Source organism: Nicotiana tomentosiformis, chromosome 1, assembly GCF_000390325.3.
Source record: "Nicotiana tomentosiformis chromosome 1, ASM39032v3, whole genome shotgun sequence".
NCBI classification, from domain to species: Eukaryota; Viridiplantae; Streptophyta; class Magnoliopsida; order Solanales; family Solanaceae; genus Nicotiana; species Nicotiana tomentosiformis.
Genome location: NC_090812.1, coordinates 25,925,069 through 25,942,488, shown reverse-complemented (window position 1 = coordinate 25,942,488; position 17,420 = coordinate 25,925,069). Strand labels below are relative to the sequence as shown.

The 17,420-nt window shown below is 37.2% G+C and overlaps 2 protein-coding genes across 2 annotated transcripts; both read right to left on the bottom strand.

The window, feature by feature from the left end:
- Positions 1-8,915: 8,915 nt before the first annotated feature.
- LOC138904717 (uncharacterized) lies at positions 8,916-14,192 on the bottom strand. Its single transcript, XM_070193224.1, has 4 exons — positions 13,991-14,192; positions 13,529-13,708; positions 13,080-13,366; positions 8,916-8,981 (listed from the first exon to the last, which is right to left on the bottom strand). The coding sequence occupies exons 1-4, from the start codon at positions 14,190-14,192 to the stop codon at positions 8,916-8,918; spliced, it is 735 nt and encodes a 244-aa protein (XP_070049325.1).
- A 72-nt stretch (positions 14,193-14,264) lies between these two features.
- LOC138904711 (uncharacterized) lies at positions 14,265-14,765 on the bottom strand. Its single transcript, XM_070193220.1, has one exon. It carries the CDS (start codon positions 14,763-14,765, stop codon positions 14,265-14,267), a length of 501 nt encoding a protein of 166 aa, XP_070049321.1.
- Between the last annotated feature and the right edge of the window lie 2,655 nt (positions 14,766-17,420).

Genomic DNA, 17,420 nt, shown 5'->3' with positions numbered 1-17,420 from the left:
TCAGTATCAATTGATATCATTCAAATTATTAGTCTTGTTCATACCCGAATTAATATAATTAGCACCCGCCAAACTCCTTAATGGTCTTAAAACTCTTCGAAATTTTCCGGGGTGTTACATTCTCCCCCACTTAAGAACATTCTCCAAAATTTGGCTAACTCTCTAAATTCTTAAAATTTTCGGCAGAGTATCCCTTGCAATTGAAATTATCCCAAAACTTCAACCTGTCCAGAACAAGCCCCCACATGGGCACTAATTTCAACATAATTCAACAACCAAATATCTTTACATAATATGATCTCTAGGCCCCACACGAACGTACATATATGCTCAATGTACAACAACAAACTATTTAGGACCCGCACGGCCACACATACGTCATCAACGTATAACAACAAAATTTATAAGTCTCACATGGATGCGCACATACCAAAATTGCATCAAATAATTCTTTATTATTTTAAACAGTTGCACATCTATACCTCGCTCATTCCAACACCGGTTACTCTATATTGCAACACATATTACTATCATGCATATATGTATTCTCTTTCTATTATGTATACACCAAGTCGCACGTGAAAGAGCATTTCTTGCATACATTAAAATTTTATTTCTTCCATTCGAACACTTTCTCATTAATATAAAATTACTTCTAAGCATAGTTTGTCCTCATGGGACCCTTGATTCTCTAGTTTCCAACTCCTTCCATAATACTTCCTTTTATCAACAATTATCTGAATACCAACAAGATATTTTTCTTGCTTAGGTCCATCCATCACGTGGGTGATTTATGCCTCCACATACATTTGTAACTTTTGAGTTTCCTTTAGATCTCTAATTGTTTGATATGGTTGCTAACAATTCCGCTATATGAGAAATGTTCAATCCACTTCCTTCCCTTTCATGGCACAAGTTTCCATTCATTCTCGAGCATCACTGTATATATTTTTATTTTCTTAACATTAACCAACTCATAGATACCACCATTTCCTTTATGATATTTCTCTTCCATAGATTCATATTGTATTTTTTATTATGCCTACCATAGGATTATTACCATGGATTATAGGCTTCCAACTCCCAAGTGACAATGCTATTAGGATAATACTTGTACCATTTAGTCCCTTTTTCTTTTCTGACCCTGTGCTTCTTACTGGAGCACATTATTTTGGTTTGCAAAAGTATTTAGTATTTGTACGCATAATATAATCTTTTCTTGCCTCATTTCATGCCAATTGTTCATATACTTTATCCTCATTTATAACCTTCATTTGTTCTACTAAGTCAAACATATGACCAAAGTACTTCCTTATTTTCGCCCTTGCTTGAATTTAATTCAAATGACAGATGCTCCAAAGTTATAAGAATCTACTCAAATAGACCATTAAATATTTGACTATTAGATAACACATTTTAATAAACCCAATATTGAACACTGTAACTATTACTCGTGATAAGCATGTGATCCCTCTACCAGCATTGTATGACAATTGTACTCATTTCATCAGGAATCTTATCGAAGATGTGTCCTTGATCTTTATTTTATGAATAAAACTTTTCTCTATTTTTTTTTCCAACCATCACCATTAAGGTGACTTTAACTTGCTCTGATGCTCCCCCCACTTAGGCGCAAAACCCAAATCTAAAGCTCGAACCTGATACTCGAAGATTTTAATAAATTTGCACCATGTCCATCTGATTATACACACGCCCATATACTATACAAGTCATTTATTTCCCCAACTCGAAATCATAATTCACCATTTCAAATATTCATGAAGCCTTGACATTTTCTTTTTTTTTTTTGCAATTACACTTAGTAGTACCTACTATCCTGACAATAGAAGAAAAATGGTTATGCTCATCAAGGATTTCTTTACCCCTTCCCGTATCCAAGTATCATGGCACTTCTAGCTGCAACTCATGTTGCAAAGTATCATCCTTTCATGTCCTTACAACAACAATAAATTTAGCATATCCCTTTTTGTGCCGATTTTACTTTAAGAAATCTTTTTCTAGCATCTTGCCCTTCAGTCCATGCTCAATTACATTTCTAGTAAATACAAATGCCTCAGGCTATACCCGTATAACTTTCATATAACTTTCCAAAACATACACTATTTTCATAATGCTAGATGTAAGAACGTGCAATCAATCTTCATGTCCTCATCATAACATAAATTTTTGTGACTCTCGATGTCAACCTCTGCAAGTCATAACTAATCCACAAGTATGCCTCGAACCAAAACTATTATTTAACATATAACCATGAAAATGAATTGTCAATAGCAGGCTCCCCCACTTAGCTCAAAGCCATAGATTAAAACACTCGATTACTCATACCCACACCGTATTACTGTCATGATACTGTAGTCAGTTCAACGAAAATTCTTCTCAAGCTCATACAACGCCAACCATAAAATACCCCAAATCATCCGCTAAGCTCGCATTCATTCTCTTGACGCTCAAGTTGACTTTATCAGCCAGATTCAAATTCAAATCTCACACATACGCCCCGCTTACAGAAAAGAAACTCTCCCCTCACATTAAAAGTAACACACCTACGTAGATTACTCAACAGGGGATAACCCACCTGCTTAGCCTCAAATTGGTATCTTGTTATACCCTTTTGCAGTTACAATTACTATGAAATCACTTAATCTTTCTGAGTCCAAACACATTAACCAGACATGAGAATTTAATTTGTCCCAAAATTTAACGTGGAAGATCCTTCAAAACATTCACACCCGAGACTGTATGTCACATCAAAATGCAAATCAAGCACCCAATGACTTTTTTTTTCTTTACATTTCAAGAAAACACTTCTCGTCATATTCAAATCATCTTAACACATCCCGCAGTTACATCATACTCATCACAAAGCCATTCCACCACTCATCGAGCCACAAACTCCACTTGTAGGGACATTACCGGACATATGAGTCCAAATGTACAGGTTACAACTGAAGCTACCGAGCCTAAGATGCGGTCTAAACCTTACCTCAAGTCCTCTAGACTGGCCCATCACCAGATCACGGAATACACATCTCAAACATCGTTCATGGAATCACAAGCCGGCGGTACTCATCTAATACCGAGCGCTCATGTTCGCATACGAATGCGTGGAAGGAATTCAAAGAGTTATGTTTCAAGCTGAATCAATTCTGCTTGATAGAATACGAGAAGGGAAATTTTTCCTAAGGGTTCGGCAGCCCCTCGAAGATAAGTACAGACGTCTCTGTACCGATCCGCAAGACTCTACTAAATTTGCTCATGACTCGTGAGACCTATGTAACCTAGGCTCTGATACCAACTTGTCACGACCCAAAATCTCACCCGTCGTGATGACGCCTATCTCAATACTAGGCAAGCCGACAATCTCAATAAAATACCATATCTTTTAAGTTTGAAAATATAATATCTAAATTTAGCTGAAGAAAAACTCACAAATACATATATAAACACTCCCAAAACCCGGTGTCACTGAGTACATGACCATCTAATATGAATACAAGTCTGGAAAATATGGTCCATAATAGTCTGAGACCAAATGTAGTAAATAAGGAGATAGGGAAGGAGAGGCAAGGTCTGCGAAACACGGCAACTACCTCTGAATCTCCAGAATATCAACTATGCGAAAGAAATCAACACCCGCTATGGCCGGGAACACCTGAATCTGCACACGAAGTGCAGGGTGTAGTATGAGTATAACCAACTCAGTAAGTAACAATAATAAATAAAGAACTGAAGATAGTGACGAGCTACACAGTTATAGTTCACTTTTAGTAATTCCAGCAAATAATAGACATGCTTTCAAATCCAACAGTTTAAGTCAAGTCACTTTTATACAGTTCAATTTCATGTAATCGAGATATAAAATCTTTCAGAGAATTTTACAACAATGACAGATAGCAACTAAGTGCAACAGCAAATGAAAGCAAGTATAGCCTCTCAGGGCAACAATCACTCAACTCGTCATAACAGCTCAACCACTCGGCTCTCAGCCCTCAACATTCACACTCAATGGGTACCCACGCTCACTGGAGGTGTATAGACTCTGGAGGGGCTTCTACAGCCCAAGCGCTATAATCTACACGGATAACTCACGTGTTGCACGGACAACTCATGTGCTATAGTATCAATATCTGGATCCGAACGGACAACTCACGTGTTGCACGGACAACTCACGTGCTATAGTATAATATCTAGATCCGCACGGACAACGCACATGCTATAGTATAATATCTGGATCTGCACGGATAACTCACCAGCTATAGTATAATATCTCATAAATCTCCCCAGTCTCTCGGGCTCTCATCAATCATGAAATCAGCCCAAACAACAATGATATGATGCATCAATAATGAACAAAAGAGACGGGGATAAAACAATCAAGTAAACTGTGACTGAGTACAAAACAACAATTAAGCAAATAGTTTAACATGTACACGACCTTTGCGGGTACCAACATATAGCCTAAACATAGTTTCTAACACGACTTACAGTCAAATTTCCATGATACAAAGAGAGCACATAGCTAACAACAAGTTATTCAACTTTACAGTTTTCACGGGATGGACCAAGTCACAATCCCCTCGGTTCATGCCTACACGCCCGTCACCTAGCATGTGCGTCACCTCCAAAGTAATCACATGATACCAAAATCCAGGGTTTCATACCCTCAGGACAAGATTTATAACTGTTACTTACCTCAAACCGTGAAATTCTTATTCCACTAAGCCTTTGTCTCATGAATTGGCCTCCAAATGCCTCAAATCTAGCCACAAATAATTCGATTCGATCAATAAAATTTATTGGAATTAATTCCATAAGAAAATGCTAATTTTCCTAAAAAATCCGAAATTTTGCTCAAAAATCGCTCGTGGGACCTGCGTCTCAGAACCCGACAAAATTTAAAAATCCGAACACCCATTCCAATATGAGTTCAACCATACCAATTTTATCAGATTCCGATAACAACTCGACCTCCAAATCTTAAATTTTCGTTTTAGGAAGTTTTTGCAAAAATCTTGATTTCTTCCATTTAAATCCGAAATAAATGATGAATATAACCATAGAATCATGAAGTATAATCACTTTCGGATATAGATTACTTACCCCAATCCATATGGTGAAAATCGCCTCAAAAATCGCTTTAATCTGAGCTCCATAGCTCCAAATATGTTAAAAATGGCTGAAACCTCGAAATATAGCTATTGCTCAGGTATTTGCTCTTTGTGATCGTGGAAAATGCTTCGCGATCACGAAGCACAAACGTTTTCAGCCCCAAAATTGCTCTTCGCAATCGTGGAAAACCAATCGCGAAGAACAAACTCCCCAACTCTTCCAGACAACCTCTAGTATAATGGTCATAACATTTTGTACAAAACTCCAAATTGCAAATGGTTTAACTTTATAGAAACTATACACCAAGGGATATAACTTTCATGTGTTTATCATCTCCCAATTCCTTATAGATTTCTATATATAAGCTTCCAAAGTCAGCCATGTGCAATAGAGATTTCCAAACTCTTCCCAGATAGCCTATAGTGTATGTACCATAACATTTTGTACACAACTCTAAATGGCAAATGGTTTATTTTTCTATAAACTAGACATCAAGGGCTACAACTTTTATTTTTGGATCATCTCCAAATGCCTTATAGATTACGAGATATAAGCTTCCAAAGTCGGGTCAGTGCATCAGAGAGTTTGTTCAAAGCGATCGCGAAAGAGCTTCCGCGATCGCGATTCACAAGACCCCAAACTACTGTTTGCTCTTCGCGAACGCGACCAATTGTTCGCGATCGCGATGCACACCTCTGTAGGCAAAAACCAGTAATTAAAAATGGCCTAGAGATGGTCTGAAACCACCCCGATACTCACCCGAGCCCCTCGGGACCTCAACCAAATATACCAACAAGTCCTAAAATATCATACGAACTTAGTCGAAGCCTCAAATCACATCAAACAACGCTAAACCCACGAATCGCACCTAAATTCAAGCCTAATGAACTTTGAACTTTCAAATTATATATCTTGTGCCGAAATACATCAAATCAATCCGGAATGACTTTAAATTTTGCACACAAGTCATAAATGACATAACGAAGCTATTCCAATGTCCAGAATCAGATTCCGACCTCGATATTAAAAAGTCAACCCCCTGGTCAAACTTTCCAAAATTCAACTTTCGGCATTTCAAGCCTAATTCCACTACGGACCTCCAAATAATTTTTCGGACACGCTCCTAAGTACAAAATCACCATACGGAGCTATTGGAATAATCATAATTAAATTTCGAGGTCGTTTACACATAAGTCAATATTCGGTCAACTATTTCAACTTAAACTTCCAACATGAAAATTTATTTTTTCAAGCTAACTTTGAAATACCTTAAAACCAAAACCGACAATTCACACAAGTCATAATACCTCGTAGGAAGTTATTCAAGACTTCAAATAGTTGAAAGGAGCGTAAATGCTCAAAATAATCGGTCGAGTCGTTACACAATAGTTCATAACAACTTACACAAGTAATACGAGAAGTAACTCAACAATCAAATGCTCAGCAAAAACATGATTTCTGAAAATAGTTCTGCCTTTAAAGTACATCAATGAAAACTCAAATCGTTTACCGGAGATTCCAAAAATATGAATAAGTTTGAAAACAATAATTTTCCCAAAATCCTTTCAATAATAAATAAGATATTTTATTTTTCTTTCCAGATAAGGTTATGTGTAAAACAAATGCATCATTGTGCCCATCTGCAACATGTGTGAGAAATCATGAATGATGTAATATCGTACAACATGAGGAAAAATACATCTCTATGCATGTGTGTCATGTATGCATGTCAATGCAATATATCTCAGAGATGAACTCATATGAATACTCTCAGAGTATCAATTCATTCGGTCCTCCCCATCATTCAATCCTTACAGTCACTCAATCCTCCTAATCACTCGCCAATCGCACCCAGTAGGCACCTGTGCTCACTGGGGGTATGTACAGACTCCAGAGGGGCTCCTTCAGCCCAAGCGCTATAATTTGCTCGGACAACTCACGTGTTACACGGACAACTCGCGTGTTATAGTATCAATATCTGGATCTACACTAACAACTCACGGGTTGCACGGACAAATCACGTGCTATAGTATCAATATCTTGGATCCGCACGGACAACTCACGTGCTATAATAAGCCAATCTGGCCTGCTGCCTCACTCAGCCATCAATCTCTCCAGTCTCTCGGGCTCACAATGTCATGAAAATAGCCTGAAAATGATGATATGATGTATCAATAAATCACAACAGAGACTGAGATATGATATAATGACATGAATATGACTAAGTATGAGTTTTCAATTTAAAATAAATAATTCACAAAAATATGACCTCTGTGGGTCCCAATAATACTGGCACATAGCCTCAACATAAATTTTAATATGATTCCCAGCTCAATTTCTTTAGCACATAAAACTATATAGAAAATGCCAAGATTATTTGACTACAAAATTTCACGGAAACAATTATGTCACAATTTCTATGGTGCACGCCTGCATGCCCGTCACCTAGCATGTGCGTCACCTCATAACAATTTACATAATACATATATCTAGGGTTCATGCCCTCAGCTCCAAGATTAGAAGAGTTACTTAGCTTGAACAAGATGAATCCAATGTCGAGCAAGCTAAACAATGCTCCAGAAATTCCATTTTGCGCGTATCAACTTTCCGAACGGCTCGAATCTAGACACAATTAATTTGATTCAGTCCACAAAATTATAGGAATTAATTACATATCAAAATACTAATATTTTTCACAAAATCTGAAATTATACCCCCAAAAATCACCCCTGGGGCCCATGTCTCGGAACCCGACAAAAGTTATAAAATCTGATAGCCCATTCAACCACGAGTCTAGCCATATTAATTTTACCAAAATCCGACCTTAACTCGACCCTCAAATCTTCAAGCTCCGAAAATACTACAATGCTCCAATTGATTAAATGTCCAAATATCACCCACAATTCAATACCTACCATTAGATATCTCAACTACATCAAAATAAATATGAAAAGATTCATAAATATCCATTTAGGATTCATAATTCGGCAACAAGCCTTCAACCATCCCAAATTATCCAATAGGCTCATCTATTAGCCTATTCAATTCCATTCTTATCATTTAATACTCAATTGGAGTCATTAATAATACTATGTTAATTATCCAACAGCATTAAGTCACTATTCATTGTCTTCTCCAACAAAATCCTATGTTCAAGAACACTCATTTCAAGAAGTAGTGTTGTATCTTGTCAAAATGGTGATTCCCGATTCAATTCGTTCATCAATTAAGTTATCAAGTATATTGGAATCATTAGAAACTCAAAACAATTCCTTTTATATCAATTCATCACTATTCATCTTCTTATTTGTCCAAAATATCATTTTCAAGACCCTCCTTTAGGGTTCATACAGTATCCCATTACAACTTTAAATAAAACTCATAAACATGCTGCCCATACTCCAATATGATATATATATATATATACTCCAATATGATATATATATATGAAGCTCAAGTGAAGGGATTACCTCTTGGTGGAAGAATCTAACTTTTTCTCTTTTTGGTGTTCTTGAAGATTCAACCCATTTTCTATGAATTTGATCCATAATAATATTAGTATTATCACTAAATGATGTTATATAATCATTCTTGTACCAAAATAACTTACCTTGAAGTGTATCCATGGTGGAAGAGCTCCTTCTTCTCTCTAGAAATTCATTCCAAGATGAAGAAATAACTCATTCTCTCTCTAAACCCACATTTTTCAGATCTTAAAATGACCCTTGAAGCTACTGAATTTGCATGCGCAATGGTGCGTAGGCTACGCTGCTATGTTGTGTAGGCTACGCAAGACTGGCATAGCTGTTCTGCCACCCTTTAGTAAAATGGTCACTATTTCTTGTAGCAATCTGCAAATGCCAAAAGGTGTAAAGCCTTAGAAACTAGACACGTAGACCTTTCTTTTGATAGGTTATACACCATATAAATCTTCATATCTTGAGAGTTATGCTTGTTTGAAGTTAGGTCTTGTGCGAACTCACTTGAAACTTTAACCCATCATATAATTTTCAATTTGACTTAGCCTTAGGGCTCTTTTTAGACCATAAACCGTTCTTTATGCACCTCATACAAATATTATTATTATCGATTGATATCATTCAAATTATCAGTCTTGTTCATACCTGAGTTAATATAATTAGTACCCGCCAATCTCCTTAATGGTGTTAAAACTCTTCAAAACTTTTCGGGGTGTTACAATAGGGAACGTTGAATTTATATTGAGCTTATAAGTTTTTTGACACTGTCATATTAAGTTGATTAACTTTTTATAACAAGCCTCAATCGACATGAAAAATAGAGTAATAACTTGAACCAATAGTATAAATTGTTTGTTTACACTGATAGTGTATATAACTTAATCAAAGGTATTGTATAACATGTACTTTTGATTGCATGAGCGGATGCACACTTAACGAAGTGGTGTCATGTGACACCGCTTCGTGGAAATTCTTTACTAAATATACATATTAATATTGTGAAAAAATAGATAAGAAGGAAAAAATATATTAATTTTGTTTGAACACCATTTGATGTTCAAACCTTAACTAGTACTACTTTTTTTGCAAATATTTGAGAGAGCCGTTGTGGTTAAAAATTGTGATAAAGTAGAATTGAACTCAAGACCTTTTCTAACTTAAGAGTCAACAAAGAGAAAGTTTCTTCAAGTGAAATTGGTATTTGAAAATTAGAGTTATGTTTGGATATGAACATAATTTTGAATTATTTTTGAATTTTTGTGAATTATTTAAAGTGAACTTTTTTCTGAAAAATAGCTTTTTGGAGTTTTGGGTTGGTCAAAATGAGATGAGTCAATAAATAAGTGGGTCAATGACCCGCTCAAAAAAACTTAAGCTGATATTGGTTGGGTCAAGTTGGACTAAAAATTTGGGTCATTGCAAAACTCGCTCAACTCTAACCAAGCTTTAAATTCACGTGCATTGTTTTCTTATGTACAATAACCCTCTCAAAAGAAACTTGAGCTGAGATTGGATGGTGAAGATGGACTAAAAAGTTGGGTCATTTCTCAACCCGCTTAACTCTTACTAAGCTTTAAATTAATGTGAATTGTTTTCTTAGAAATTATTTAATTATCAAATAAAACTTTTTTTTTCTTTTGTTATGGTCATATATAACTTATCAAACAAAAGAAAATATTTTAATGATATTTTAGCAAAGTTACTCAAGGATTAATTTGGACTAAAAAATAAGTCCAACTTTAGATGGACTGAAATGAGGGTGAAGATTAGCTAAGTTCAACAAATGAGCGAGTCAATGACAAGTCCAACCTTGGACGGATTGGGCGGGAGAAATGGATTTGGGCTCAAATTGCCACATATATGCACAAATCAAGCTATACTGTGATGGTAGAGAGATATTCTCCCCCTCAATATTTTTGTAACTACATCCATTTGACCATAAAATATATTTTTTTCTTTCGAAATCAGTATTTGTGCATGAAAATTTTAAATTTCTATTGAAATTGAATTTCGAATTTTTTTGCAAATTTAAAAAACTCCAAAAAACTATTTTTCAAAATTTTTACTTCAAAACTCACAAAAATTCAAATACAATTCAAAGTTGTATTCATATCCAAACACAACTCTAATTTTCAATTACTATTTTTTCTTGAATGTTTTTTTACTTCTTTTCGAAATTTCACAATTCTTATGTCCAAGCGCCCACTTAATTTAGTGATCTTCCTACAATCACTAGAGACTTAGATGAGCAGACATAATATATGTTACTTCAATGTATATACTAGTCTTAAGGTACGCGCGTTGTGCGTGTAATTATATTAATAAGAACAAATTTTTTGAAAACAACATAAATAATATTCAAAAAACATTTTGAACTGTAAAATGAAATTAACAAAACAAAGTTCCTAAAAAATAAATATTGGTCATATTTATATTGGGAGAAATTCAAAAATAGCCAGATTTACAAGTTGTAATTGAAAAATAGCCACAGTTTCAAAAGTAATCGAAATTTAGCCACTTTTCAAGTAAAGATAAATCTGAATGAAAACACTGTTCAAAATCCGAAATATATTCCAGCATAATATACTGGAGTTCCAGTATAATATACCGGTCCAACATATTATGCTGCAAGTTCATACACAGATGTTTTAATTATCAGTCCGAAAACTGGCTTGCCCGTGCTATTTTTATATTTATATTTAGGGCTTTGGATCAAATACAAACTTCGACTTTAAATTAATTTTTTAAAGAGAAGTCTCTTATATAATCACTCTATTAAAAACAATTCTTACCATTATCCTTTCAAATAAAGCCTTGCGAGGAATTTCAGTACATCAATTGGTTGGCTACTTGAACTTTCACCTTATTGGTGAGGATTTGATTTTCCTCTTTATAATCTACTTCCCATTTCCCTTCTCCTACCCCAATGTAATAAAAAATAAAAAAATGAAGCCTAAAATCTTGATTTTAAAACCCAAAATATCAAAACTTCCCAACATCCTAAATATTACAGCATAGGGTTCATGCTTTTGTCACTGGAAGTTAGAAACCAATCCGAACTAAGGTGGAGGAAAATAACTATGCTCCCAAAGAATGAACCCAATAACTTAAAGTTTTGGGAAATTTAACCTTGCAAGTAGGGGTTGGACTCCTCAATGATAAAAGTGGATATCAACATAATGAAGTATTTAAAATTAATAAGATAGTACAACAACAACAACCCAGTGAAATTTTACTAGTGGGGTCTGGGGAGGGTAGTGTGTATGCAGACCTTACCCCTACCCCGAAGAGGTAGAGAGGCTGTTTCCGAAAGACCCTATGCTTAAGAGGACAAAAAGACAAAATGATACAATCTCAGTATCACCACAGAAATCATAGGAAAAACAGGAATAACATGAAATCCAGAAGAAAGATGCAAAGCAAAAACGATACCTAGTAAATAAGTCCGGCACTGAAACGCAAAATAGTAAGACACGACATTGACACTAGCTAGCTTAGACAAAAACACTACCAGACTAGTCTCACAATGGTACGAAGTAAGGAAAGACTCAACTACCTCCTAACCTACAACCCTAATCCTCGACCTCCACATCTTCCTATTAAGTGCCATGTCCTCGGAAATCTGAAGTCTCGCCAAGTCTTTCCTAGTCACCTCTCCCCAATACTTCATCGGCTGCCCTCTACCTCTTCTTGTGCCCTCCACAACCAGGCACTCACACCTCCTTACCGGGGCATCGGGGCTCCTCCTCTATATATTCCCTAACCATCTGAGCCTCGCTTCCCGCATCTTGTCATCAATGGGATCCACGCGTACCTTCTCTCGAATATCATCATTCTTGATCTTATCCATCCTAGTGTGCCCGCACATCCACCTCAACATCGTCATTTCTGCTACTTTCATCTTCTGGATATGTGAGTTCTTAACAGCCCAACACTTAGTCTCGTACATCATGGACGGTCTATCTACCGCTTTATAGAACTTACCTTTGAGTATCGATGGTACTCTCTTGTCACACAGGACTCCATATGCTAACCTTCACTTCATCCATCCTACCCTAATACGGTGTGTGACGTCCTCGTCGATCTCCCATCCCCCCTGGATAATCGACCCAAGGTACTTGAAGTTGCCTCTACTTGGGATGACCTGTGAGTCAAGCCTCACATCCACGCCTACTTCCCCCAGCTCAGTTCTGAACTTACACTCCAAGTATTTCGTCTTCGTCCTACTCAGCTTGAAACTCTTAGACTCAAGAGCATGTCTCCAAACCTCGAGCCTCTCGTTAACACCAGCTCGCATTTCATCAATCAGAACTATGTCATTGGCGAATAGCATGCACCATGGCACCTCCCCTTGAATATGGTGTGTTAACGCATCCAACACCATGGCGAATAGGAACGGACTGAGCGCAGAGCCTTGGTGTAGCCCCATAACAACCGGAAATGCTCAGAGTCGCCTCCTACTGTCCTTACTTGTGTCTTAGCCCCATCATACATGTCCTTAATCACCATAATGGAAGGAACCGACACATCTTTTGCCTCCAAGCATCTCCAGAGAACTTCTCTAGGAACCTTGTCATATGCTTTCTTTAGGTCAATAAAAACCATGTGCAGGTCCTTATTCCTATCTCTGTACTGTTCTGCCAACTGCCTAACAAGGTGTATAGATTCTGTTGTAGAACGACCCGGCATGAACCCGAACTGGTTGTCGAAAACAGACACTGACATCCTCACCCTCGCTTCAACCACCCTCTCCCACACTTTCATGGTATGACTCAGTAATTTGATACACATATAATTGTTACAACTCTGAATATCACCTTTGTTCTTATACAATGGAACCACCGTACTCCACCTCTACTCATTTGGCATCCTCTTCGCCTTAAAATTAATATTGAACAACCCGGTCAACCACTCCAAACCTGCTTTCCCCAAACACTTCCAAATTTCCACCAGAATCTCGTCAGGCCCTGTCGCTCTACCCCTACTCATCTTACTCATAGCTCCCATGACCTCCTCAACCTTGATGCGCCTGCAGTACCCAAAGTCACGGTGACTCTCGGAATGTTCCAATTCACCTAGCACAATATCCCGATCTCTTTCTTCATTCAGAAGTTTATGAAAGTAAGTCTATCATCTCTTCTTAATTTAAGAATCTTCCATCAATACTCTACCATCGTCATCCTTGATGCAACTCACTTGGTCCAAATCCTGAGCCTTTCTCTCTCTCAACTTGGCCAGCCGGAATAGCTTCTTCTACTCGCCTTTTTCCCCCCATTTTCTTGTACATACGACAATAAATTGTAGTCTTAGCCTCTGTGACCGCCAGCTTAGCTTCCTACCTACCTTATACCTCTCCATGCACGCACGCCTCTCCTCCTTACCTATGCTCCCCACTAACTTCTGATACGCTGCTTTCTTGGCTTTCACTTTATCCTGGACCACTTCATTCCACCACCAGTCTCCTTTGTGCTCGCCAGCGACGCCGGTCGAGACCCCTAACACCTCTCTCGCAGCCTCTCTTATACAGTCTGTTGTCGTTGACCATATAGTGCTCGCGTCACCACTGCTCCTCCAATCTCTCATAGCCAACAATCTCCCCTTTAACTCTTGGGCTTTATTCTTAGTTAAGGCTCCCCATCTGATTCTCGGTCTTCCTCAAGCAGGCCTTTTCCTCCTCTTCAACATAATACCAACGTCCATCACCAAGAGCACATGTTGTGTCGCGAGTATCTCACCTGGAATCATCTTGCAATCTTTGCACAACACTCTGTCACACCTCCTGAGGAGGAGATAGTCAATCTGAGTCTTCGCCACCGCATTTTGAAAAGTAACCAAAAGCTCCTCCCTCTTCGGAAAGGTAGAGTTCGCAATCACCAACCCAAAAGCCTTAGCGAAGTCCAACAACGAGGTACCTCCTCTGTTCCTCTCCCCAAAATCGAAGCCTCCATGCACCTCGCCATAACCACCTGTAGTCGACCCAATATGACCATTGAAATCCCCTCCTATGAATAGCTTCTCAGCAGGAGGAATCTGGCGCACAATATCATCTAAACCCTCCCAGAAGCGCCGTTTAACCTCCTCGTCTAGGCTCGTATGCGGCGCATAGGCACTAACGGCATTTAGAGTGCACTCTCTAACCACCAACTTAATAATCATCAATCTATCATTCACTCGTCTAACCTCAACCACAGACTCTCTAAGTTCCCTATCCACCAAGATACCTACTCCATTCTTACCCTTCTGGAATCCTGAGTACGAAAGTTTATACCCGTTTGTGTCCCTCGCCCTCGACCCTACCCACCTTGTCTCTTGGACGCACGCTATATTGACCCTCCTCTTCTGGAGGATCTTTGCCAACTCTATAGAGTTACCCGTCAATGTACCTACATTCCATGACCCAATTCTCAACCAGTGGACACCCTTGTTCCTTTTACCTCCCTAGCCTCCCGACCCGCCCCCCAACACTTGCCCTACCTCCCGCTCCCCCCGAGGACATGACCTCACTCGACCATCCCAGACCACAGCCACTATACCTACGGCAGACTAAAGGGAATCACTAAGACACACAAGGCAACAACCCAAAAACTAGAAGAAGACAAGTTGCAACTACAGGCACACTAATACGGTGAATAAACAAATATGGACTAAGACGACAATAATTTAACTAATTATAAATTAAAGACACAAGATCAGCAAGATATGTGCAACTAAATACCCTAGACAGTGCTAATAGGGCCGAGAGCAAATACAAAGGATCTAAACAGTACAGGTGAGTTAAACAATTAAATGATCTGAGCAAATAAACCACGGCTATAACACAATACTATTATAGAACACACTACGAACAATGAAACAAATTTAAACAAAGTGTATCTACGACAAAGTGTAATGAGACAGGAACGTAGAACCTGGTATCGTCGACGGAGACGGTGGGGCCGATGGTGGTAGTCGAAGAACTGGCCGATGGTTGTAGTCGAATTAGAAACAACAAACTTTATGTCTTCATAATTTGTGTAGTCAATCAAACCACATGTTTCTGATATGAAAATAAAATTTAAAACTATACACATAAGCACAGTCAAAGACAAGTGATTACGTTCCTTGCATATTAGTTTTTATGGAATAATAGGGTGGAGTTATTTGTATTGCTAGAATTAATTTCTTAGAATTTATAATAAAGAACAAAGACGCCAAAACTTAAAGGAATTCTAGGTTCGAAAGTTTCTACTTTGATTTTTTTTAGTGTTACTTCTCTTTACAAATATGTTATATCACATAGTGCAAATAAAGGAAAATTTAACATATAAAATCTTATTAATTTCAAAGACCTCATAATTAAATGACTATTTTCAAATATTAAGAAAATAATCAAATGACTATTTTATCCAATGTGAACTCTATTTTAAAAGGATAAAAAAGGCGAAAGACATTTCGCTAAAGATTTTCGTGCTTGTAATATAATATATATATATATATATATATATATATATATATATATATATATATATATATATATATATATATGAGAGAGAGAGAGAGAGAGAGAGAGAGTCTCCTGATACTGATATCTCAATTTCTCAAAATACTTCAATTGGTACACGCAAGAAATAGGCTTATTCAGCACCCTTTTGTTCAATTTCTCGTGGGATCAAATTCTCATTAGTACGAGTCAAGGGAGTGGACCTCTGGCCTCGGATGTCTATATAAAGAACACGACTAGCATAAATACCTCTTTAACTTCTATTCTAACTGACCGAATATCTTCTATAAAGAATTGGAGGAATATACGACGATTTTTTTCCGAAAATTAATCCCAAACGGAAAATACAGACTATTTCTTCTCCTTTATATTGAATGGGTCATAATCATTACCTACATTCCAAGGAATTATGCACCACAAATAAGAGCTAATAAAGATACCCGCAAGATCGATCTATATCAAGCAGACTTGTTTCCAGCCATCAAAGTAGACTGGTTATCGACAGTTCAAATCCACATGCTATACAAGCAAGAAGTTAGAGAACAAAATAGTGCACACATCAATTTCATAGTACTAAGTTTCTTTTTAAGTTGAAAGTGGAAAAGTTGGCTAATTAAGGAAGCATTGGACCAAGACAGACGCCACTGAAAGAAAGAAAGCGGCAATAGGGATAAAAAAGGAATAGGGCACGTTGCATTTATATTATGAGCTTATAAGTTTTTTGACACCATCATATTAATTTGATTAATAACTTTTTATAACAAGCCTCATCGACATGAAAAATAGAGTAATAAATTGAACCAATAGTATAACTGTTTGTTTACACTGATAGTGTATATAACTTAATCAAAGGTATTGTATAACATGTACCTTTGATAGTAGGGGCGGATGCACGCTTAATGAAGCGGTGTCACGCGACACCGCTTCGTGAAAATCTTTTACTAAATATATGTATTAATATTGTGAGAAAACAGATAAGTAGGAAACAATGATACCATTTGACATAAATTGTGTTTTGGTGTGTTGGTTATGTGCTTGATTTTGCTCTAAGAGGTTAGATGTTCAAACCTTAACTAGTAATGTTTTTTGCAAATATTTGAGAGAGTCGTTGTGGTTAAAAATTATGATTAAGTAGAATTGAACTCAAGACTTTTTCTAACTTAAGACACAACAAAATCAATAGACTAGAGTTATTTTTAGTCCAAAAGTATGATAATTAAAGTTATTATTCGAGTTCTTCCATAAACTTTAAACTTTGGCACCGCTTACAAAATTCCCTGCGTATTCCCCTGTCTGATTGTGCTTTCACCATGTTATTGATCTTAGGTACT